The sequence below is a fragment of the Mobula birostris genome, chromosome 24, assembly GCF_030028105.1.
Source record: "Mobula birostris isolate sMobBir1 chromosome 24, sMobBir1.hap1, whole genome shotgun sequence".
NCBI classification, from domain to species: domain Eukaryota; kingdom Metazoa; phylum Chordata; class Chondrichthyes; order Myliobatiformes; family Myliobatidae; genus Mobula; species Mobula birostris.
Window position 1 is genome coordinate 10,765,173 of NC_092393.1, and position 26,688 is coordinate 10,791,860.

The 26,688-nt window shown below is 42.5% G+C and overlaps 1 protein-coding gene across 7 annotated transcripts in view; it reads left to right on the forward strand.

The window, feature by feature from the left end:
- tmem94 (transmembrane protein 94) overlaps nt 1–26,688 on the forward strand; it is a 173,163-nt gene that overhangs the window by 24,294 nt on the left and 122,181 nt on the right. For all 7 annotated transcript variants that reach the window (XM_072242652.1, XM_072242653.1, XM_072242657.1 and 4 more), the window contains exons 2-3: nt 22,200–22,316; nt 23,251–23,378. In XM_072242652.1, the coding sequence (XP_072098753.1) occupies nt 22,200–22,316; nt 23,251–23,378 (245 nt within the window). The remainder of the gene's footprint in view (nt 1–22,199; nt 22,317–23,250; nt 23,379–26,688) is intronic.

Consider the following 26,688-nt stretch of genomic DNA (forward strand, 5'->3'; position numbering starts at 1 on the left):
CTTCGTCAACTTCCACAAGCCAAACTCATTTTGTCCTTACTTTGTTCACCACGATTGAAACACTTGGTTATGTCTAGTTTTACGCTAAGTGTAACACCCTTACAAGCTCTCTTAGGCTTTTCCGATACCTTAGAACTGATCTTGCTAACGGCTGCTCACAGACACGTGTTTAAGCAATGCCGGAGAGAATGCAGTTCCGAATCTGGGGGAGAGCGGCTGCTTGGGGTGCGCGCTGCCTTTTTTCGTAACAATGAAAACACCTTCTGTTAGCGAAAACAGGGAACTAATGTAGGTCTTTCATAACAGTGAGGTTTTGTAAAGCGAATGTTCAAAAAGCGGGGAACAACTGTAGTCACGATGCCCTAGCTGTGGCAATCAGGAAGTTCCACATCAACTTGTCTCCAACATCCACCCTGCCTTTAAATTTACTTGGTCCATTTCTAACTCTTCTCCCCTTCTTACTCAATCTCTCTGTCTCATCTCTGCCACATCTGTTCCCAGGATAAGGATATTGGAGACAAGCTGACTAACAATATCTGTTATAAACTTAGTGATTCCCATGGCTATCTGGACTATACTACACCTCCCCTCTAATTTCCCCCTGGCACGTATCTCTGCAAGCAACAGAAATGCTACACGTGCCTATTCACCTCCTTCCTCACATCCGAATAGTCTTTCCAGGTGAGGCAACAGTTCACCTGCAAATCTGTTGAGGGTCATCCATTGTATTCAGTGCTCCCAATTCTGCCTCCAGCATTGGTTAGACCGAACGTAAATTGGAGGACCGCTTTGTTGAGTACTTCCACTCCATCCACCAAAAGCGGAATTTCCCAGTGGCCAACCATTTTAATTCTCATTCCGATTCCTATACCAGCATGTCAGTCCATGGTCTCCTCTGCTGCCATGATGTGGTCACTCTCAGGATGGAGGAGCAACACTTCACATTCTGTCTAGATAGCCTCTAACCTGATGGCGTAAACATTGATTTCTCCTGTTTTTAAAAAAAAAATTCCTCCTCCTCTCTCTCTCCTTCTATTCCCACTCTGGCCTCTAACCTTTTCTCCTCACCTGCCTATGACCTCCTCATGATGCCCACCCTCCTTCCCTTTCTTCCATGGTCCACTCTTCTCTCCTATCAGATTCCTTATTCTCCAGCCCTTTGCCTTTTCCACCTATCATCTTCCAGCTTCTTTCTTAAGCTTTCCTCCTCAAACCTTATTTCTGTCATCTTCACCTTTTCTTTCCAATCCTGAAGAAGGACCTCGACCTGAACCATTGATTATTTATTCATTTCTCTAGATGCTGCCCGACCTGCTGAGTTCCTCCAGCATTTTGTTATTGTTGTGTTTTTTTAAACGTACCTTTGTCAGTAGATCTTTAGCAATCTCTAGATTATTCAGCCTGATCATTTTATCTGACGAATGACATTTTCATATTCCTAGAAACTCTTGAAACAAGATTTGTTGGTGTAATTATACGTTATAACTATAAATTAACAATATTTCTTGGGATTGTAGATTTGTAGTTTCATAGAAATGCAGTACAGAAAGCTGCCTTTTAAGCCCACGGATTCACTACTGACTGTTAGGAATATATTGACACTAATCCTGCATTTAATTTTTACTCCCTCCACATTCTTTATCTACAGCCTTTCCTCTTCCCCACTCTCCCCCCCCCCCCGCACCCACCACTGCCTTCAGATTCTACTACTTACTTACACAATAGGGCGATTTACAGTGGCAAGTTAACTTACCAACCCACATATCTTCGGGGTGTGGCAGGAAACTGGAGCATCCAGTGGAAACCTGTGCATCATGGGGATAATGTGACTGCACAGATAGCAATGACATCCAGAGTTAAATTTGGATGTCTGGTGCTGTGAGGCAGCAGCTCTATTATCTGCCCAACCAAAAAGGAGAAAACATATCATTATTTTTTTAAATGACATACTTGTGCTGTTTCCATGAGATAACCTGATTGTATTTCTGAATTTAAATATCCAAGTCATATTACCTCTTTAGGTCAGTTGGGTTGTGTAAACAATTCATTCTAGTATCCACTTGGGTTCTGCCCCATGGGCCCTCTTTAAGTGCCGATATCCAAAGCTGCATTCGTGCTTGGTTAATCAGTAGTTGTCTTTCATGGTATTGACATACCTGTATAATGAGTGATGGAGGATGTTGTAGAAATCTGGGAGGGAAAATGTAGTAAACTCTCTGGTTTGGCATTGTGCCGGTTATCTGCTTATTGGTGAGTTCAAAATAGTATTTTGCATATGAATATCAGAATTAGAAGTTGGAGTAGGCCATTCAGCCCCAAGTGCCTATACATTACTACCACTGAAGAAGATGATTCTGATCTGCCTTACTGTCCCTACACCATAGTCCTTGCTTATATTAACTAAAAATCTATAAAACTCTGCCTTGAATATATAGAGCAGTGAGCCTCTGTAACCCTTTTGGGTAGAGAATTGGACCCATCTGAAAAAAATTTTATATCTTGGACCTTTTGTCTCTTTGGTTTGCAATGGTTATCTGTATCATCTGATTCTAGACTTGCCCGTCAATAGAGAAACATCACCCCAAGATTACCCTTGCAAGTCAAGTAAGCATTTTTGATACTCAATGGAATCACCTCTCATATTCCTAAGTTGTAAAGGTTCAACTTCTTGGGAAATGGAGTGAAAGTTAAAGATTCTTGCCCTAAGATACTTTTCTTGTTAAAAAGGAAATTCATTGGCTGTCAATTATATTTGTCACAGGGTCACTATTCTGTTTGAAGCATGTAGAAAATTGATTATAGATTGTGATTTTTGCAACTTAGTTATAAATACTGCTGTCTTGGGCTTTAACATTGTTAAATAGAGCACATCTGGCATAACCAGAAACAGTGGCTACCCCAGTACTTTGACAGTCATAACTAGCAATATAACACCGTAAGACATAGCAGAATTAGGCCATTTGGCCCACCAAGTCTGCTCCACCATGACTGATTTTATTATTCCTCTCAACCCCATTCTGCTGCCTTCTCATAACCTTTGACACCCTTATTAATCACGGGCCTATCACCTCTGAGCATCCAAATGCAAATGAATGGTGAGTGCAAGTTGTAAGTTACAATTACAGTTATGCCTATCAGTTACATTTGTGTATCGTGATGCAACATCTGGTTTACTGGAATTCAGTTCAGTTGTGGAATTCAGTTATGGCCCTTGTGGCTAAAGGGATCGGGGGTATGGAGGGAAGGCTGGTGCAGGGTTCTGAGTTGGATGATCAGCCATGATCATACTGAATGGCGGTGCAGGTTCGAAGGGCCGAATGGCCTACTCCTGCACCTATTTTCTATGTTTCTATGTTTCAGGTGGAATCCTTAGGTCATTCACTCCATTTTTTTCAATCCAGCTCAATGAGCAAAGCTAAATACTCCAATTTTAGACAACTCCTTCCTGTGCCTTAATTATTGTCCCATGCTTGCAGTATCTTATCAACCTGGGTACCACATTAGCTACTAAAAGTATGGAGTAGCTACAGCAATGGCACACAAGTTTCTTTGCAAGGAGGAGCAGGCTTTGAATCTTCACGCTTCCAAAGGCAACTCACATGAAAATATTTTAGCTCTCCTTAACCAGACATTGATAACTTTAGCTAAGTAACAGTTCATGTTTTTCTGCTCACTGCCTTGTCTGGCCTCATTTTAATGCCCTGGCTGAACTTCACTTCCTGTAGTCTACTCCAGTGCTATACTGGGACAAGTGTTACTAAACGCTAGGTTCTAGAGATGGTAATGCTCTTGCACCCAAGAAATTTGGTGAGAGCTCAATGTGGTCCTTTGTATCTTTTTATTAAGTTTCTAGCCCAAGACCAATTAAGCGCCTGGAGTCTAGTACTCAGAGTGCTCCATAGTCCAGTGTAGAGCGTCGGGCTGGCCTTCAAGGGCATTGAATACGGACTGGCTGGAACTATATCATAAACACGAGGAATTCAATAGATGCTGGAAATTCAAGCAACACACATCAAAGTTGCTGATGAACGCAGCAGGCCAGGCAGCATCTCTAGGAAGAGGTACCTAGAGATGCTACTGGAACTATATCATGGCTGGCTGTGGTCAGTGACATAGCTGTGTGGCACAGAACTGTAGCAAAGCATTTATATTAGTTATTTCTCTGGTGAAGTATGCTGGTGCTCAGTTATGGTGTGATCGGTAAGATAAAATATATCGGCTGATATATTTTGAGTTATGTGCACATGGACAACTAATGACAGTTCTTATAGATGCCATTATGGCCTTTTTATTGGTCTTTAATCTATTAAAAAGGTTTTGGAGATGAATCTGTCATCTGTTTACCCACACTGAAAAATTCCATTTGGCTTTGATTCTCCATGTGCATTGGTTGTCTTAATTAATTTTTGGATTATTAATTATTTAAATATTAATGATTTGCTTGTTTCTGTAAAAGTGTATTTATATGCCACTCTGATAAATTAAACATTCCCAATATAGTAGTTGTTGTACAGCAGGATCCCACAAATAACTGCATTATCGGTTTATAATGCTTTTAGGTTATGAATAGCATTGAGGGATCAGTAACATCCACTGCAATAGTTAATTTGTTTTGTGAGAATTATATCACCCTTTGACACTCCCCACCCCATGCTCACTATAACAGTACGATGCATTGCTTGTGCTCTGAATTAGTGCTTGAGCTATAATTATCTGACTTGGATGAGAGATTTAATTGCCAATATCTGATATTTAACATTAGAGAGGAAAACAACCTGAGCTCCCTTTATTTGGATCTACGAGTTATCTTTTCTTCACCTGTCTCCAACCCCTACATTAGAATTGACTTGTGCATGTTGATTGGGATTACTTACATTGTTTAAAATGAGTCCAAAAGGGTTAAAGTGCCATACCTTTAGATGTGAGCTAGATCTTTGCCAAAGACCTGCACGTACAAAATTTATCAATGGTTTCATTATCCCAGCTAGTTCCCAACCTGGGGTCCTTGCTTAATGGTATTGATCCATGGCATAGAAAAGGTTGGGCATCCCTATAGTAGAGGGAGTCCATCAAGGACATGACCAGAAGCAGATGAGATGTTTTTGCCTACTGATGCTGCATTTAAAATCCCAGATTTCTCTGTCTGTCTCTCTTCCTCCCCCCCCCCACCCCGCAACCTGCTTGTTCTTGATCATGTGATGTATAAATTGTACCTGAGGAATTTTCAGAATTCTAAATATAGCTACAGCAAAGTTCCAGAGATGGACCAGGATGCAAGTGAGTCTTGATTTAGATTTTATTTAGCAAAAAATGGCGTCTTGGTGTTATGTAAAAGTGTGTCTTGCCTCTTGACATGATTTTTCAAAGCTCAAAAAGGATGTGGAGTTTACAGTATGTGACTGGAAATGTTTTTTTTTGTCTCTAAGTTATGTAATTTGTGCTGTTGGTTAGTACTGTATGTTCCTATATGGAGAAATAAAAGTGAGGGAAATTAATAGTTAACGATAAAATCCTGTGTGCTTCCTTTGCAATCAGAGTTAATTTGGAAAATGCTTTGCATTCCTATTTTAAGCTGTTAGCTGCACACTACACCTGAAAATTAACAGTGAAGATGTTGTTTGCTTTTCATAATCATTAATCACTACTGGCTTGTAGCAAAGGATATTGTTGTAGACATATGATTATTTTACATGATATTCCAGGAAATATTCCCTTTAGTCCCTGTGTAGTCCAATTTGAATGTTCATTTTACTAATAATAGCAAATACCAAATGCTTGCCGCAGATTCCAGTTCTCTTAGAATTGTATCTGTATTATCGATTTTAGATTATAAAAAATAGTGATGTGAAAAATAAAGTACTTGAAGTCTGAAACCCAGTAACAATTTTATGGGTTAACTGGGCTGTGTCACTTTTTAACTTATTGAAGCAAACTAGAAGTAAAAATTTGTAATTATCCACATTTAAGTGGTTATACAAAATCACGTTTATATCCATAGTCGTCATTCATCCATGTCTCACTTCAAATACAGTAGATTCCAGTTAATTGGGACATAATGGGACAAGTACATGTTGGCCCAATTAAGTGGCTGCCCCAGTTAGCTGAAGTTTCATGGAAATAGTTAAAAGGTCCTTTTTTTAAAAAAAAAAGATTTTCTGCTGTTTAACTGAGTAACAAATTGTGTATTTAAATAAACATTACGTACCCCATAACTGGGTTGCCAAACCAGCAGAAATGGAACGCTCGTTGGAGTCTGGATTACTAAGAACTAATAAAGTTTTATTAAAGAAATAAGTAATACAGTACACAAATTGTAAGGATATAAATGTAACAGGTTAGCAATGATTAATACACACAATTACACGGAACTAGGGTAATAGGAATCAACCAAGCTCTATCACAGTCTAGGGGTAAAATGATCAGTCTTCAGTGAAGCAGAGTTCAGTTTAGAGCAGTTCGCAGTAATCGCTGTTGTCGTACCGTTAGGGGGTGGGGGGAGAGAGAGAGATGCAGTTTGGTTTCAGGCAGACCTTTTGATGTCTTCTATCCTGCTGTGGTCACCGACTGTGACCCCTCCGTTCCGGATACGATCGTTCTTCCGCGGTGAACCCAGCACCCAGGCAAAGGCGGACACACACCCCAGGTTCCCACCGATCGTACCTTTACAGCCTGTGAGCCTCTGGTCGGTTCCCGCGAACTGGTCCTCCAAACTCCCACCAACTTGTGGGGGCACACTGCTCTTTCCAGGGTCTCGTGGTGTGTCTCGTGCCTTAGCAAACCTGCTCCTTTTATCCCCCTGCTGGGGTGTCACCTGTCCATCAAACTTCAAACAGTTCAGGTTCAAAGCGACCGGTCTGTCAATATCTGAATTGTGTTTCTTTCCCGTTAATCCCTCTCTTCTCTCTTATTAGCATTTTGAATGTTTCTCCATTGTCTTTCTTATCTCTCTCATTAGCATCATCCGTCCGGTACCTCTGCTTGGTGTCACACATGACACCCCCACCCTTAAAAAAGATATTTACCGGGGTAAAAACTATGGGCATAAATGCACATTATTAGATACACACTAATATACAGGTAGTCATCAGCTATTCGGCTAATACAGAGAACTTTATGTTTTAACACCTTGACAGACAGTCAGCAATCACATTGTCTGTTCTTTTTATATGTTTTAATATCAAATTCCTGTAAGACCAGGCTCCAACTTAGTAAGCGTTTGTTTTTATCCCTCATTGTGGCCAAAAACACTAATGGATTGTGATCAGTGTAAACTATCAGTGGTTTCCGTGCCAGGCAAATATAAACCTCAAAATGTTGTAATGCTAATATGATTGCCAGTAATTCCTTCTCCACAGTGGAATAATTTCCCTGATGGACATTAAACTTCTTAGAAAAATAAGCCACTGGGTGCTGGATCTCTTCTTTGTCTGTCTGCAACAGCACCGCCCCGGCCGCTTCGTCGCTAGCATCTGTTGCTAGGGAGAAGGGTTTTGAAAAGTCAGGCGCATTCAATACAGGGTGGTGACACAGAATCACCTTCCGACTCTCGAAGGCTTGTTGACAAAGGTCGTTCCACACAAACTTCGCATTCTTTGGCAAGAGCTTAGTAAGAGGGAGGGTAATATCCGCAAAGTTTTTGCAAAACTTCCGATAATACCCCACCATCCCCAAGAACCTTCTGAGGGCTCTCTTGTCTGTCGGGATGGGAACTTCAGAGATAGCCTGTGCCTTAGCCTACATCGGTGCCAGCTGCCCCTGTCCTACCATATATCCCAGATAAGTGACCTTAGCGTGGCCGAACTCACTTTTTGCGAGGTTGGCTGGTTGACTTCTGACAGCCATAGAAACCATAGAAACTACAGCACAGAAACAGGCCTTTTGGCCCTTCTTGGCTGTGCCGAACCATTTTCTGCCTAGTCCCACTGACCTGCACACGGACCATATCCCTCCATACACCTCCCATCCATGTATCTGTCCAATTTATTCTTAAATGTTAAAAAAGAACCCGCATTTACCACCTCGTCTGGCAGCTCATTCCATACTCCCACCACTCCCTGTGTGAAGAAGCCCCCCCTAATGTTCCCTTTAAACTTTTCCCCCCTCACCCTTAACCCATGTCCTCTGGTTTTTTTCTCCCCTTGCCTCAGTGGAAAAAGCCTGCTTGCATTCACTCTATCTATACCCATCATAATTTTATATACCTCTATCAAATCTCCCCTCTTTCTTCTACGCTCCAGGGAATAAAGTCCTAACCTATTCAACCTTTCTCTGTAACTGAGTTTCTCAAGTCCTAGCAACATCCTTGTAAACCTTCTCTGCACTCTTTCAACCTTATTTATATCCTTCCTGTAATTTGGTGACCAAAACTGAACACAATACTCCAGATTCGGCCTCACCAATGCCTTATACAACCTCATCATAACATTCCAGCTCTTATACTCAATACTTTGATTAATAAAGGCGAATGTACCAAAAGCTCTCTTTACGACCCTATCTACCTGTGACGCCACTTTTAGGGAATTTTGTATCTGTATTCCCAGATCCCTCTGTTCCACTGCACTCCTCAGTGCCTTACCATTAACCCTGTATGTTCTACGTTGGTTTGTCCTTCCAACGTCCAATACCTCACACTTGTCAGTATTAAACTCCATCTGCCATTTTTCAGCCCATTTTTCCAGCTGGTCCAAGTCCCTCTGCAGGCTCTGAAAACCTTCCTCACTGTCTACTACACCTCCAATCTTTGTATCATCAGCAAACTTGCTGATCCAATTTACCACATTATTATCCAGATCATTGATATAGATGACAAATAACAATGGACCCAGCACTGATCCCTGTGGCACACCACTAGTCACAGGCCTCCACTCAGAGAAGCAATTCTCTACCACCACTCTCTGGCTTCTTCCATCGAGCCAATGTCTAATCCAATTTACCACCTCTCCATGTATACCTAGCGACTGAATTTTCCTAACTAACCTCCCATGCGGGACCTTGTCAAAGGCCTTACTGAAGTCCATGTAGACAATATCCACTGCCTTCCCTTCATCCACTTTTCCTGGTAACCTCCTCGAAAAACTCCAACAGATTGGTCAAACATTGGTCAAAAGCTGTTTAAACAGTTCCTCTACTGCCAGAATGTGTTCCTCCCACGTGTCACTCCAGACCACTAAATCGTCAATATACGTTTCTGTGTTCTTTAACCCTTTTATCACTGAATTAATCATCCTTTGGAAGGTCCCTGGGGCGTTTTTCATGCCAAAAGGTAAAACATTATACTCGTATAACCCGGATGGAGTGACAAATGCTGAGATTTCTCTAGCCCGGTCGGTTAAAGGAACGCACCAGTACCTTTTTAGCAAATCAATCTTTATGATGTACTTAGCTCTCCCCACTTTATCGATGTAATCTAGAGGAATAGAGTATAGGAGTAGGGATGTGATGTTGAGGCTCTGTAAGGCGCTGGTGAGACCTCACTTGGAGTACTGTGGGCAGTTTTGGTCTCCTTATTTAAGAAAGGATGTGCTGACATTGGAGAGGGTACAGAGAAGATTCACGAGAATGATTCCGGGAATGAGAGGGTTAACATATGAGGAACGTTTGTCCGCTCTTGGACTGTATTCCTTGGAGTTTAGAAGAATGAGGGGAGACCTCATAGAAACATTTCGAATGTTAAAAGGCATGGACAGAGTGGATGTGGCAAAGTTGTTTCCCATGATGGGGGAGTCTAGTACGAGAGAGCATGACTTCAGGATTGAAGGGCGCCCTTTCAGAACAGAAATGCGAAGAAATTTTTTTAGTCAGAGTGTGGTGAATCTATGGAATTTGTTGCCACGGGCAGCAGTGGAGGCCAAGTCATTGGGTGTATTTAAGGCAGAGATTGATAGGTATCTGAGTAGCCAGGGCATCAAAGGTTATGGTGAGAAGGCGGGGCAGTGGGATTAAATAGGATAAAATGGATCAGCTCATGATAAAATGGCGGAGCAGACTCGATGGGCCGAATGGCCCACTTCTGCTCCTTTGTCTTATGGTAATCGTCTACCCTTGGGATGGGGTAAGCATCAGTTTTTACGTTCATCTTTCTGTAATCTGTACAGAATCGTATGCTCCCATCGACTTTCCGGACAACCACACAGGGAGACAACCATTCGGATTTGGATGGCCTAATAATACCTGTGGCTAGCATGTGTTCAATTTCTTTCTCCACTAGCTTGCCCTTCTCCAAGTTCATCCTATAGGGGTGTTGCTTAATAGGCTGATCTGATGTAACAACAACATCATGTACCGTCCCCTTGCATCGCCTCGGGACATCTGGACATACATCTGCATGCCGGTTAATTAGCTTTATCAGCGGCTCGCTCTGTTCGGGGGTTAAGTGAGAGACCTTAACAGCAAAGTTGGCCAAAACAATAGAGTTCTCCAATCTGGTCGGCACCATATTTATCTTTCAAGATGGGTTTTCCCCTTATCATTTGGCACCGCAGCCTCATTAATTTTCGTGATAACACCAACTAGATCTGCTTTCTGATCGTGGTAAGCTTTTAACATATTAATATGTACTAATTGGGTTGGCTTACGCCTGTCCGGCATTTCAATAACATAATTCAAAGAGTCTATCTTTTTAATCACTTTGTACGGACCGTGGAATCTCGCCTGGAGGGGGTTGGTTACCACTGGAAACAGAACTAAGACCCGATCCCCCACTTGAAACACTTGTTCGTGGGCACGTCTATCATACTACTGTTTCATTTTAGTTTGGGAGTGTCGTAGATTTTCTTTGGCAAGCTCCTTTTAAGCCTCTCACGAAATTTTAAAACATAGTCAATCACATTGACTTGTACTGCCGGACTGGACCATTGCTCTTTCAGTAAGGTCAGGGGTCCTCTGGGCCGATGACCAAAGACGAGCTCGAATGGGCTGAACCCCAATGACTCCTGAACCGTGTCCCTTAAGGCAAATAACAGAAGAGGCAAGGCATCATCCCAGTCCCTAGCGTTCTCTTGACAATAAATTTTAATCATGGTCTTTAATGTTGCATGGAATCTTTCCAACGCCCCTTGGGACTCTGGGTGGTACGTGGAGGCCAAAGTCTGCTTTGCTCCCATCTCATCCAACATCCGTCAGAATGTGTGAGATGTGAAGACACTCCCCTGATCTGACAGGATTTCCCTGGGCAGCCCCACCGTAGTGAAAAATTTCACAAGCGCCTTTACCACTGCGGGAGCCTTGATGCTTGCCAGGGGCATAGCCTCTGGAAACTTGGTGGCGGCGCATATCGTAGTCATCACATACTCTTACCCACTCTCAGTTCTGGGCAGGGGACCGACAGAATCCACAATTATTCGGGAAAAAGGTTCCCCGAAAGCGGGTATCGGTCGAAGGGGCGCTTTAGGCAGGACCTGGTTCGGCTTTCCTACCATCTGACATAAATGACACCGTCTACAGTATTCAATAATATCCTTCCTCATGTTCAGCCAGTAAAACTCTTTCATAATTCTATCGACTGTTTTCCTCACCCCAAAATATCCACGGAGGGGTATTTTGTGGCCCAGGTTAAAAATCTCGTCCCTATAAATTTTCGGCACTACCACCTGGTGTACCACCCCCCACTCTTCATCTGTGGGCACGGTACTTGGTCTCCACTTCCTCATCAGTACTCCCTCCTTCACATAATACCCCACTGGTTCCCTTTTTATTTCTGCTTCGCAGAGAGCTGTCTCCGTCAAAACCATCAGCTCCTCGTCTCGTTCCTATGCCTTTATAAATTCCTTCCTCGCTAATGATAAATCTGCCTCAACTCTCTCAGTTCCTTCTGCTCCACTATGCTCCTTCTCACTTTCTAACCCCTCCCGGTACAAGGCTGGCAAAAACGTCTCAGCTAAATCTACATTCACTTCGTCAGCCTTTCTGGACATGCGCCGAGTCACTGCGCAAACGGGATAAACCTGTGAGTCTATGGGCGGGTCCTCAGTCCTGGCAGGCTTGCTTGTCAGCTTTACTGCTGGGTACACATCTCCGCCTGCAAGGTCGTTACCGAGTAAGACCTCCATGTTTTCCATCGGTAATTCATGCCTCACCCCTATCGCGACCGGTCCGGAGACCAAGTCACTTTTTAGGTGTATCTGGTGCAAAGGTACTGCTTCAGTCCCTTTCCCAATGCCTTTTATCACACTGACCTCCCCAGTCTGGGTCTCTGAACTAAAGTCTAACACCCTGCTTAAGATCAATGACTGACAAGCCCCAGTGTCTCTCCAGATCCGTACTGGAACTGGGTTTGACCACTCCTTCACCGACACCAATCCGGCCGAAATAAACTTCTCGCGCCCTTCCTGAACTCTATCAGACCTCTTCTCCCCTAGCGGTTTGTTTGCCGGCTCAATACAGCCAGCCGGAGTCGTCGTTTTTCCTTTCCCCGTCTCCTTCTTTGGGGCAAAACACCTGGACGCAATGTGACCGGTTTTCCCACAATTATAGCATACGACCCCAAGAGACTTCCTACCAAACTGCTTCCTGTCCTCCTTATCCTTCTCACTAGTCCCCGACGTACTTTCTGGCTTTTCCGGCGGACTTCCTCCACTCACTTGACTACCCTTCTGGTAGCTTTTACTCGGGGTAAACTTTGCTTTGTGTGTTAACACGTACTCATCCGCTAACTTAGTAGTTGCGGCTAAGGTTTCTGCCTCTTTCTCATCTAGATAGGGCCTCATACCTTCAGGGACACAACCTTTAAATTGCTCAATCAGTATTAGCTGTAGCAGTCTGTCATAATCCCCAGTGACCCCTTTCGAGGCGCACCAGTGCTCACAATGCATCTGCATCTCACGGGCAAACTCTAAATACTGCTTCCTCACATTCCGGAACCTTTGCCGGTATGCCTCTGGGACCAACTCATAAATCTTGAGTATAGGCTCTTTCGCCACATCATACCTCTGGGCATCTTCTGCGGACAATGCCGATTAAGCTTGCTGAGCCTTACCCTTAAGTACGCTCTGAAGCAAAACAGCCCACTTATCCCTCGGCCAGTCCTGACTTGCAGCGACTTTTTCAAAATGTAGAAAGTACCGATCAACATCGGCCTCCTCAAAGGGGGGAACCAACCTAACCTCCTGGGTTGCCCTGAACCCTCCACCTTGGTTCGGCATTTGGCCCCTCTCTAGCGTCATCCTTAACTTCTCCAGCTCAAACTCCCTTTCCTTCTGCTTCTCTCTCTCTCCCCGTTCTAACTGCTTGTCTCTCTCTTCTCGTTCCAACTGCTGTACTCTCTCTTCCCGTTCTAACTGCTTTATTCGGAACTCGTGTTCGAGTCTCAATTTTTCCATCTGCAGCTGCGCTGCTTCTCCACCAGGTTTGCTCATAGACGCCACCTCCAGCTCCCTGTGGGGAAACACACCTTTAGATACATAATGCTCAATGATAGCTCTCTGCATCTGCGCTCTCCTCATTGTCGGCTTCCCCTTAAAAAGATTCACCTGTTTTGCAACAGTTGCCAATTCTGATTTCCTGGCATCCTCTAATGCCTCCAAGGTCAGCGCCTTTAGAAATTCCTCAATCTCCATTTCTGCTGTTTGCCCTCTTTTTTTTCTTTCGGGAATTTTAACCCAATCAATTTACCCAGTCCCAATTTTGGCGTTCAAAATCCCGGACAAGATCCCCACTTATGTTACGTACCCCGTCATTGGGTTGCCAAACCAGCAGAAATGGAACGCTCGTTGGAGTCTGGATTACTAGGAACTAATAAAGTTTTATTAAAGAAATAAGTAATACAGTACACAAATCGTAAGGATATAAATGTAACAGGTTAGCAATGATAATACACACATATACACAGAACTAGGGTAATAGGAATCAACCAAGCTGTATCGCAGTCTAGGGGTAAAATGATCAGTCTTAGGTGAAGCAGAGTTCAGTTCAGTTTAGTGCAGTTCGCAGTAATCGCTGTTGTCGTACCGTTGGGGGGGGGTGGGGAGACAGAGATGCAATTTGGTTTCAGGCAGACCTTTTGATGTCTTCTATCCCGCTGTGGTCACCGACTGTGACCCCTCAGTTCCGGATACGATCGTTCTTCCGCGGTGAACCCGGCACCCAGGCAAGGGCGGGCACACACCCCAGGTTCCCACCGATCGTACCTTTACACCCTGTGAGCCTCTGGTTGGTTCCCGCGAACCGGTCCTCCAAACTCCCACCAACTTGTGGGGGCACACTGCTCTTTCCAGGGTCTCGTGGTGTGTCTCGTGCCTTAGCAAACCTGCTCCTTTTATCCCCCTGCTGGGGTGTCACCTGTCCATCAAACTTCAAACAGTTCAGGTTCAAAGCGACCGGTCTGTCAATATCTGAATTGTGTTTCTTTCCCGTTAATCCCTCTCTTCTCTCTTATTAGCATTTTGAATGTTTCTCCATTGTCTTTCTTATCTCTCTCATTAGCATCATCCATCCGGTACCTCTGCTTGGCATCACACATGACATAAAATACAGAACAAATTAGAACACTACCAATATCTCTACAGGTCTATAAAACTGTGTTAGTTCCTAATAGTTGTCAAAGAAAGAATTCATCCGCCATGTTCTTTTGACTGACTATAAATGAACAAAATCAGTGCAGACATTCCATACAGGTAGTGGACTGCCTTCATCTGCAATGCTTTAGACGATTGCATCCTCCAAATCTTCATTTTCATTGTAACATTCAACATAGTTGTTGAAACCTTCAAATTCTTCATAATTTCTAACTTTTTGAAGTAGTGAAATTATTTCATCTTTTTTTTTCTTCTAGCTGCTTCTGGCTTCTCTAAGTCTGAATGCTTGAAACTGCAAAGCAGTTCCACATTGAATTTCTGCTTATTTCTCGTCAGCTATCAGTGACAAAAATCACTGCTCTTTGAACACGGTTCCACATGCAGCATTATTTTAAAAACTGATTGCTCTAAAGTACAGGGTAGTGTCTAATAGCCTCATATGTGCATGCGACTGACACAACTTAGAAACTGTTTAGCAAGTCTCCTGGCCTAATTAAGTGGCATAGTGTCCCAAATAAACAAGGGGAATCCCAGTTATTTTCTCGATTAGTTTTTGTTCTTTAAGAGTTATCCCAAATAAATTGTGTTGTTGGTTTTCTATGTTTCTAAATGGCTGCTGTGATTTAACTACTGGTCCATTTAACCAGAATCCACTGCATGTCATTATTGTTATTCCAGGAAAAGCAACTAAGATGGAAGGAAATGGGCATTTTTGAATTACTGATTGTGAATTTTTTTAATTAAAGTTCAAACTGATTCAGATTGGTATGTGTCCTGTCCTCTTCACACGCCTTGCATGAATTGACAGGCAGATAAACTCCATCCCCAATTACCACACTGACAAAAGACGTTCCAAGTTGACTGACTTTAATATAGCAACTGGTGGTAAGGTAAAACGACGATGCTTTCAAAGACCTGAACGTCAGGATGATGTCTAATGAAAGGGCACAAACTCTCTCTCAACTCTACATGGAGACTATCTTGACGCCTACAGATGATGTCATCAACTAGAGACACAGATCACATGACCTAAATGACTGCTATACAAAACTACCAGCAAAGGGTGCTAAATGACAAATAAAATAACTGATTTGAGGCAGCACAGTGTGACTGTTGGGAAAATGTCCCCATCTCTATTGACCCCAGTTTATTATACAAAAGACACTAAATAGTATACACACAAAAAGTGCTGGTGGAATGCAGCAGGCGAGGCAGCATCTATAGGAAGAGGTACAGTCGATGTTTCGGGCCGGGACCCTTCGTCAGGACTAACTGAAAGAAAAGATAGTAAGAGATTTGAAAGTAGGAGGGGGAGGAGGAGATCCAAAATGATAGGAGAAGACAGGAGGGGAGGGGTGGATTTAAGAGCTGGAAAGTTGATTGGCAAAAGGGATACCAGACTGGAGAGGGGAGGGGATCATGGGACGGGAAGCCTGGGGAGAAAGAGAAGGGGGGAGGGGAGCCTGGAGTATGATGTGCACAAAAAAAAATCAGTGCATTCACTTTACTATTTAATCTTTCATTACCTAATCTTGTCATAGTAACTCTTACACATTCTGTTACATTGCTATGGTTATTCATAGTGTAACTGCAGAGTCTGTCAGTGACTGGTGTAAAATACACTCGTTATCCAATTGAATTTTGAAAACAGGAAGAGCCTACAGAACTCAGGAGATGGAAAGAATTTGTGCTGTTTCCTCTATCCCTGTGAACTACAGGGAATGAACTGTGACCAGATTAGGTAGCCTCTCTCTCATTGCCCTGTAAATAATGAAGAATACACTAGAATTTTTTTCCCTGGATTTCCTTCCATTAAAAGATAAGTGTATTAAAATGAGAAATTGGTATACAACTGGATTGCCTGTGTTTCTATTGCAGGGTTCTACATTGCTTGGTTTAGAAGTATATCAAAGTAATCCTGTTGAAATGTAGGTGAATAGGACGAGTACATGTTGTTTTGTATAGCAAGTGTGGCTTGGTAGGGGCAGACATGAGTCTGTCCATTTGGGAGCCAGGCAAATGGATTATTAGTCCATTGTTGGAGAATTATAAGCTGTGTTCTCATAGCCTCCTACTTTTAGAATCTGATGGTTCAACTATTACTTTATTACTTTGCCAAATATTATCACTAAAATATTTGCTTCCCATGGGCATACTTTTGAAGTTTGGAGCAGGGGTTTTGCCTTTTTTGGAAAAAAATAATTCCTGACTGCACTTTTGAGTGCCCACTTGAACTTTCTGCACACTGAATAAAAAGATAATGCAATCTCTGGTTGATTAAATAATTGCAATAGTTTGTAACCCTCATGCCACAGCTTCTGAAAAGCACCTAATGATTCATGCTTAAGTCTGTGGAAGTCAATTGCAAACCAGTGGAGTAGGTTTGCCATGTGCAGTGGCTAGACAAACATTATTGTGGGCAGGCACAAGGAATAGCCACTTCAGAAAGGGTGAGGTTTGAAGAAGAATTGGTCCATGAATGATTTGAGTAAAATCTTTAAGTTAACCTTTGCAAATGTCACATTATCAAGCTATGTCTTTGGTGACGTACCAAATCTCTTCAAACTCGTAATGAAGGAATGTTTTCTTCATGATTGAATAGATCTCTGAGGTGTTGATGCTTTGGAACTTGAAGGTGCTCACCCTTGCCACCGCTGACCCTTCAATAAGAATTGGTGTGTGATCTCCAAACTCCCTCTTCCTCAAGTCCACTATCAGTTCCTTGCCCTTGCCGGTGTTGAGTGCAAGATTTCTATTGTGACACCACTCAACCAGTCAAACTATCTCCTTTCTTTATGCCTCCTTGTCACCATATGGAGTGTGTTTTGATAGCAGTTAGAATAAAATCAGGTTGATTTTCACTTGCTATATATGACATGAAATGTGTTGTCAGCAATAGCGGTATGGTGCAAAGATACAGGATCTCTTTAAATTACGAAGTAATTAGTTCAATAAAAAAGGAATGATCTGACAGTGGGGAAGAAGCTGTTCCTGGATCCACTGTGTGAGTCTTCAGTACCTCCTCCCTTATGGTAGCAATTAACAAATGTAATGCATTTTTCAAAGGCTTTTTTCATGTAGCCTTTGATGGACTGAGATATTGAAGCATGGATGAGCGTATGCAGCATTATATTTAGAAGGGTAGAGGACGTTAACCAGTCTCCTTGTGAAGTTATAGTTCTGAAGACCACCATTTCTAGCTTCTGTTAGTTTCAGTTCTCCATGTTAGCTGAAAATGTTTTGATTTCTCATTTTCAAAGTGGGGAGTTATATACAGAAGAAAAGTTTTAAACAAGAAAAACATTGGGTGGGAAATGATGGAATTTCATTAAATCTAAAATGATTGTCAGTGACTGCCAGTGTACTGTTTACTTTGGTGCAGTGAGATTTGTTCCTGCACTTAGTGACCTGAGGAAGCATGTCATGGCAGTGAAGGGCATTTCGCTTAAGTATGAAAAGTATAAAAATGCTTTTATCACATTGTAACTATAGCACTGGAACTGAGAGTCAAATGAGTGATACCCAACAAATTCAGAAAGCCTTGAATAACCAGGTCTTTGCTCATGTGGTTCCACAAGTAACAGGCTTCTTCATTAAATAGTAGCTGCAACACAATTCCTAGGTAACTGTCATTTTAGTTTGCAAACTACAAACATCCAAAATCATAAATATGAGAAATTCTGCAGATGCTGGAAATCCAAAGCAACACATACAAAATGCCAGGGGAGCTCAACAAGTCAGGCAGCATCTATGGAAATGAATAAACAATCGATAGATGTACAATTGCAAGACTAGGTTTGTGAACCTGGTTCTCTGCATTAATTACTCAAAAAATATGGTCTGATCTTTATCTAAGTCACAATAATGGACAGTCGCAATCTGCCTAAATAATAACACACAAACCATTGTACTTTTAATGTCTTTATTGAACACATTGTTCAATAATTCACAGTCCAGGCTGGAAAAAGTATGTGAACCCTTGTATTTAATAACTGGTAGAACTTCCTTTGGCAGCAATCACCTCCATCAAGCATTTCCTGTAGCTGCTGATCAGACTTGCACAATGGCGAGGAGGAATTTTAGACCGTTCCTCCATCTAACACTGTTTCATTTCATCAATATTTCTGGGTTACCCTGCTGTAACAGCCTCCTTCAGGTCATGCCACAGCATCCCAGTTAGGTTAACATCTGGACTCTGACTTGGCCATTCCAAAACACAAATTTTCTTCTTTTTAAACCATTCTGTTGTTGATTTACTCTTGTGTTTCGGATGATCTTGTATCATACAACTTCCATTAAGCTTCAGGTGACGGACCGCTTATCTAACATACTCCTGTAAAATATCTTGATACAATTTGTATTCATTGTTCCCTCAAGCTGTCCAGGCCCTGAGGTGGCAAAGCAGCTCTAAACCATGATGCTCCTTCCACCATGCTTTACAGTTGGGATGAGGTTTTGGTGTTGGTACGTAGTGCCCTTTTTCCTCCAAACATAGCAGTGTGAATTTCTGCCAAAAAGTTTTGTCTCATCTGTCCACAGAATGTTGTCCCAGAAGCATTGCAGGTGGTCTTTTGCAAACTTGAGACATGCAACAATGGTTTTTATTTTTGGAGAGCAGTGGTTTCCTTTGTTTCCTTTTTCAAGAACAACATTTTTGTTCAGTGTTTCTCTTATAGTGGACACATGAACAGAAAGATTAGCAAGTTCTGAAGATTTCTGCAGGTCTTTTGCTGTTACACTTAAGTTCTTTTTCACCTCTTTCAGCATTGCATGTTGTGCTGTTAGTGTAATCTTTGCAGGATGCTCGCTCTTAGAATGGCAACAGTACTGAATTTCCTCCATTTGTAGATAATTTCTCTTAACTGTGAACTGATGAATACACAGACCTTTAGAAATGCTTTTGTAGTGTTTTCCAGCCTAATGCATCTCTGCAGTTCCTCTTCCAAGGTCCTCTGGAAGTTGTTTTATTCTAAGCATGGTGCACATAAACAGATCTTTCTTAAGAAGTGCAGGATCTGTCAGTAACCTGACCTTGTGTGACTTTTTTAAGGACATGTGGGGCAAGTGTTGGGCAGGTGGCTAAGTGGTTAAATCGTTCGTCTAGTTACCTCAAGGTTGCTAGTTCGAGCCTCAGCTGTGGCAGCGTGTTTGTACCCTTGAGCAAGACACTTAATCACACATTGTTGTAGTCTGTGGGAGGAGTGGTGCCCCACATAGACTTCCAATCTGTGCCTTGTAAGGCATGACAATGCCCGACGCAGGCCTCTCATGGTCTGAGTCGACGTTCCCTCCCCCTTTAAGGACAGGGTATCTCTACAACCCACACCTCTGATCTCAGCTCATTGATTGGAACACCTGACTCCAAAGAGCTTTAATAGAAGGCATTACCCCAAGAGGTTCACATACTTTATTGAAGCTAGACTGTGATTGTTTAAATGATGTACTCAGTATTTACGAGGTAGTACAATTATTTGTGTTATTAGTTGTCTATTGTCACTTAGATGAAGATCAGAACACATTATTAAGTAATTAATGCAGAAGACCAGGTAATTGCAGAGGGTTCACAAACTTTTTCTTGCAACTGTAGAAACCACTGTTTATACATTAGGCTGGTGCTACGTTTTCAGGTTGCACCAAATTTTTTCTAATATTATAGGATAAAAGCTATTAAGCCTCTGCTCCTGCTTTAAGTGCTTTCGCCTTCATAACTGCTCAGGACACTGCCTTGATGGCTTGTTCCTCACTGTAATTTGATGCTCCAAATGCATGCACACTTGTCAAAGGTAACTGACCTACCTCACTAAGGGTTCCAATGATTGTTATGGCCATTTTTTTGGCAAATTGCCCCACTTGCCACCCCTCTTAAATCCCAAGTACATTCACTTTTGTGCATAGTCTCTTCTCAGTTACCCAGAGCAAAGGAAACCTGTTGTCAAATCCATTCTCCACTTGTCCCAAAAATCCATTTTGTAAGAACATAACTAGCCGGTTCAGTGTCTCTGCCTTCCAGTAAGATGGTGGTTCTTTTCCCTTGGTGCTGTTTTCCTTGATTCCCTTGATGTATAAAAACCTATGAAATTCGGCTTTGAAATTAGCCACTGAGCTTCCACAGCTCTCTTGAGTAATTCCAATAAGATTTTCCACACACAAAATGCTGGAGGAACTCAGCAGGCCAGGTAGCATCTATGGAAAAGAGTAAAGTCAACGTTTTGGGCTGAGACCCTTCAGGACTGGAGAAAAACAAATGAGATTTTCTCTTGTTTCCAGTAAGATTTGCTATCCTTTGTATGAAGAAATTCCTTATTTCAGCCCAGATGGCCAACTGTTATTTTGAGATTCTGATCTGATACTGGACATCCCATCCGGTGAAACAGGAGGGCCAGCCCATGTGCTACCCTCCCCTGGACTGCTGGAGTAAGCAAGCCCACGGCTTAAGACTTAGTCTCAAGTCTACAACCAAGGCCAGACAACTCCCCCACCGTCTGTCTCACCAATAAACAGGGGAAACAAACTTGCATCATTTTACATTATCAATGCCCAACAAGGTCTTGCAATCATAAACAAAACATCCAAGACAATTACTTGCTGTCAGACTGCACATTGTACAGTGACTGTGACATCAGTTCACACCAAGTCCTGCTCTTCTGCCAATGAGCAGCTCACTGATGGGGTAGACCTGCCAGACTTGATGTTCTTAACGTCCAGCATTGTCTTGCAGTTGTTTAAAATAAAGACAAAAATGCTTTTGGTTGGTTCCTGAGAGGCTGCTACATCTGAATGTACTGCCATCTTACCGGAAGTCATACAGTGAAAGTAAAGCCAAAATGGGAAAGCTTCTCAGATAGCAATTGTGCAGGTTCAAACATGCTGTAGTTAAGCAGGACTTAAAACATCTGCTGTTCTGTGCAAAACTGATCTGGTCGACCTGCTGAAAACCTTGTGAACAGGGGTCATGTCATGTAGTATGCTGGGCGAAAAAGAAACGATCACTTATTTGCATCCATTTGTCCGAGACATCAATTGCAATAAAGCTATCTGGGAATTGTGCCCATGAACGACAGTTACCTCAGTGCCACTCACTGATGAACTGGAATTAAATCTATGTTGGGTGCAAGTTCCCTATAAGTCAATGTTCCTCTCTTAATGCATTGCCTTGTCTGATGTTGGACTGGCTAGGAAAGTAAGCTCTTTGTTCTTAAGTATTGGGATTACAGTACATTTGTAGTAGCATCCTGCTGGGTACCACTTCTGATGGCTTCCACGACATTTCCAAACCCTCAGAAGCATCTGTCCTCCTTGCTAATTCTTTCAGCAATGCACAGAGGCATTTCTGTTTGGAATCATTGTGGAACCAGGCCCCAGGAAACAATAAACATCGGCGAATAATTTTAAATTCCTACTATAACAAGATGGTATTTATAGTTACATTTATAAATGTCAAAACCTGAACCAACAATATATAAACCCAGTATATTATTGCTATTTGCGGTTGCACTGGAAAAGCAAATCTACGCAGTTGACATGAACATAGGTTAAGTTACATTCTCAATTAATTGAAATACTGTTGATACCTATGTTGCCAGGATAGACTCAGTCCATTTAGGAGTATTTTTGTGGTATGATGATTTAACTACCTTTTTGATAGGAAGAATAGGGACATAGTTAAATCCTTCTATTATTATTTTACAGGATGAGATGGCAAATTTGGGCCTTTCCACTAGACAAGCTCTGATGATGCTACGTAATCAGCTCACTGCAATCCTAGAAGATCACCAGAAGCAGCAGAGTAAAAAGAATTCTTGGAAGGTCAGGAGTAATGATAGCTCTAATGCCAAGGTCCACAACAATGCTATGTCTGTCCTGGCTGCAGTTGCCATTCTCACATGTTCAAATCTGCCAAATTCACTAGTTCCCCTTATCCTACATGTTGCACCTGCAAAAAGAACTAACGAGTTTGTCAAGCATGGTTTTCTTACCATAAATCCATACTGACTTTGCCTAATCCTACTATAAATTCTAGCAATTTTCCTACTTTGATGTCAAACTGGGTTGTATTTAATCTCCTGTTCCGTCTCAAATGAATTACTTCTGAATTTAGAGATATGGCTGTAAGATTTATGAAGATAATTAACTCATGTTCTATCTTCATCACTGCTTAGTTCAGAAACGGCCATCATGCCAAGGCATTTCAATCCTCCACAGTCTTGATGTTTTGTGTCTTTTCAGCCATTCCACCATTCAAACCATAGGTAATTTTATTTCCTTGATTCTGTACCTTCAGTGGATACCTAAACACCTTCACACATCATTAGGAGTTTGTTGCATGTTGAATTTATCATGTCCTGCTGCAGTTAAGACTGGAATGGACAAGGAGATTTTCACGTTTCAGCTGGGAGATGGTGCCTTTCACTGGAAGCTGTGGCTCTAGCCTCCGTTAGTAGATGACACAAACCACTCTTGCAGATGATACTTCCTCAATCAAAATAATCTGATAGCAGTGTATATATATTACTACTTATAACTGAGTCAGTTTATAATCTGTCTTCCCTTTGTTTTGGTATGACTGCTGATTCTGTGTTAGCATTCTCACAGTCTTGAACTGCAGAGTTTATTTTGACTTCGGCTTCATGTAAGAACTTGAGTTACATAGCTGGTGTGGGCATTTTACATACATTTTGTTAAATACTTAAACTGTGTGTAATTTCTATGGAAATGTGACCTCCACTCCATCTAATTGTAGGAAGTGTGGCTTAAGGGCTTCCTCAACCCAAACAACCGAACCTCCAGCTTCCACTGGCCAGGGGCAGCTCTCATGGTGCTAGCAGCAGTCTTGCTGCTTTGTTGCTATGGCAGCCAGCCAATTGGAAGGTAAGCAGAATCTCATTGAATCTAGTGTTTGTCATAAGACTAGTGATCATTTTTGGTGCAGAAACAAGATGCAGTGGAGCAAGTATTAAGCCAATTAGGAGCATCGCTACCTAATTGGTCCTGATGATGACTAATTACCAATAAGCTTACGAATAACCCAAAGAAAATGACAAAACACTGCCAGCTAACATCATAAACTCCTAAGAATAATGCATCTAAACATCAAAGGTTAGAGATAAACATGCCTTGAACACATCTGTTGTCACATGTAAGATGCTTCTTAAATTTGGTTATCTGTTTCAGCTGTTTGGTAGACTTGCAGATAGGAATATAGTGTTCTATTGTGTACAACAGCTACTTGTAGAGACTGTAATGCTGGCAGTTGTATACTGCTTAAGATGAGAAATATTGATCTTGAAAGGGAATTGTTTCCCAGTTTCACTGTCAGCATAAAGGTCAGGTCAAGTTCCTTCGGGATTATACTGCCAGATTTACTTTGCATTTTCCTCACTGTTTTAACTATTTCATAAATAGCTTCATTCTTAAGCAAGGTGGTAGGAATGAATGCAAGTTATTGTAGCATAAGGTAAGCATGTCCATTTTGTGTTTTTGCCATTCAGGTTTTACTTTTAGCTGATTCTGTAATAGAATAGTACAGCACAGTACGGGCCCTTCAGCCCACATTGTTGTGCCGCCCCTCAAAATCTGTCTCCCATATAACCCCCCCACCTTAAATTCTTCCAAATACCTGTCTAGTAGTCTCTTAAATTTCACTGGTGTATCTGCCTCCACCACTGACTCAGGCAGTGCATTCCATGCACCAACCACTCTCTGAGTAAAAAACCTTCCTCTAATATCCCCCTTGAACTTCCCACCCCTTACCTTAAAGCCATGTCCCTTTGTATTGAGCAGTGGTGCCCTGGGGAAGAGGCGCTGGCTATCCACTCTATCTATTCCTCTTCATATCTTGTATACCTCTATCATGTCGCCTCTCATACTCCTCTCCAAAGAGTAAAGCCCTAGCTCCCTTAATCTCTGATCATAATGCATACTCTCTAAACCAGGCGGCATCCTGGTAAATCTCCTCTGTACCCTTTCTAATGCTTCCACATCCTTCCGATAATGAAACGATCAGAACTGGACACAGTACTCCAAGTGTGGCCTAACCAGAGTTTTATAGAGCGGCATCATTACCTCACGACTCTTAAACTCTATCCCTCGACTTATGAAAGCTAATACCCCATAAGCTTTCTTAACTATCTGATCTACCTGTGAGGCAACTTTCAGGGATCTGTCGACATGTACACCCAGATCCCTCTGCTCCTCCACACTACCAAGTATCCTGCCATTTACATTGTACTCTGCCTTGGAGCGTGTACCACCTCACACTTCTCTGGGTTGAACACCATCTGCCACTTTTCAGCCCACTTCTGCAACCTATCAATGTCTCTCTGCAATCTTCAACAATCCTGTACACTATCTACAACACCACCAACCTTTGTGTCGTCTGCAAACTTGCCAACCCACCCTTCTACCCCCACATCCAGATCGTTAATAAAGATCACGAAAAATAGAGGTCCCAGAACAGATCCTTGTGGGACACCACTAGTCACAACCCTCCAGTCTGAATGTACTCCCTCCACCACAACCCTCTGCCTTCTGCAGGCAAGCCAATTCTGAATCCACCTGGCCAAACTTCCCTGGATCCCATGCCTCTGACTTCCTGAATAAGCCTACCGTGTGGAATCTTGTCAAATGCCTTACTAAAATCCATATAGGTCACATCCACTGCACTACCCTCATCTGTATGCCTGGTCACCACCTCAAAGAACTCTATCAGGCTTGTTAGACACGATCTGCCCTTCACAAAGCCATGCTGACTGTCCCTGATCAGACCATGATTCTCTAAATGCCCGTAGATCCTATCTCTGAGAATCTTTTCCAACGGCTTTCCCACCACAGATGTAAGGCTCAGTGGTCTATAATTACCCGGACTATCCCTACTACCTTTTTTGAACAAGGGGACAACATTCACCTCCCTCCAATCCTCCGGTACCATTCCCGTAGACAATGAGGACATAAAGATCCTAGCCAGAGGCTCAGCAATCTCTTCCCTTGCCTCGTGGAGCAGCCTGGGGAATATACCGTCAGGCCCCGGGGACTTATCCATCCTAATGTATTTTAACAACTTCAACACCTCCTCTCCCTTGATAGCAACATGCTCCAGAACATCAGCCTCACTCATATTGTCCTTGCTGTCATCAAGTTCCCTCTCATTGGTGAATACCGAAGAGAAGTATTCATTGAGGACCTCGCTCACTTCCACAGCCTTCAGGCACATCTTCCCACTTTTATCTCTAATCGGTCCTACCTTCACTCCTGTCATCCTTTTGTTCTTCACATAATTGAAGAATGCCTTGGGGTTTTCCTTTACCCTACTCGCCAAGGCCTTCTCATGCCCCCTTCTTGCTCTTCTCAGCCCCTTCTTAAGCTCCTTTGCTTCCCTATATTCCTCAATAGACCCATCTGATCCTTGCTTCCTAAACCTCATGTGTGCTGCCTTCTTCCACCTGACTGGAGTTTCCACCTCACTTGTCACCCATGGTTCTTTCACCCTACCATTCTTTATCTTCCTCACCGGGACAAATTTATCCCTAACATCCTGCAAGAGATCCCTAAACATCGACCACATGTCCATAGTACATTTCCCTGCAAAAACATAATATCAATTCTCATCCGCAAGTTCTAGCCTTGTAGCCTCATTATTTGCTCTTCCCCAATTAAAGATTTTCCTGTCCTCTCTGATTCTGTCGTTTTCCATGATGATGCTGAAGGCTAGGGAGCGGTGGTCACTGTCCCCCAGATGCTCACCCACTGAGAGATCTGTGACCTGACCCGGTTCGTTACCTAATACTAGGTCTAGTATGGCATTCCCCCGAGTTGGCCTATTAACATACTGTGACAGGAATCCATCCTGGACACACTTAACAAACTCTGCCCCGTCCAAACCCTTGGAACTAATCAGGTGCCAATCAATATTAGGGAAGTCAAAGTCACCCATGATAATAACCCTGTTATTTTTGCACCCTTCCAAAATCTGCCTCCCAATCTGCTCCTCGGTATCTCTGCTGCTACCAGGGGACCTATAGGATACTCCTTATAGGGTAACTGCTCCCTCCCTTAATGGTTAAAAGTTAATGCTGCAACTAAGAAAAAGATGTTTGCCATTTCCCTTATCTCAATTTCTAATTATATCCTGTTTATGTAGAGTTTGGTTGCTAATCTTTATATGTAGACTAGAGTCATAAAA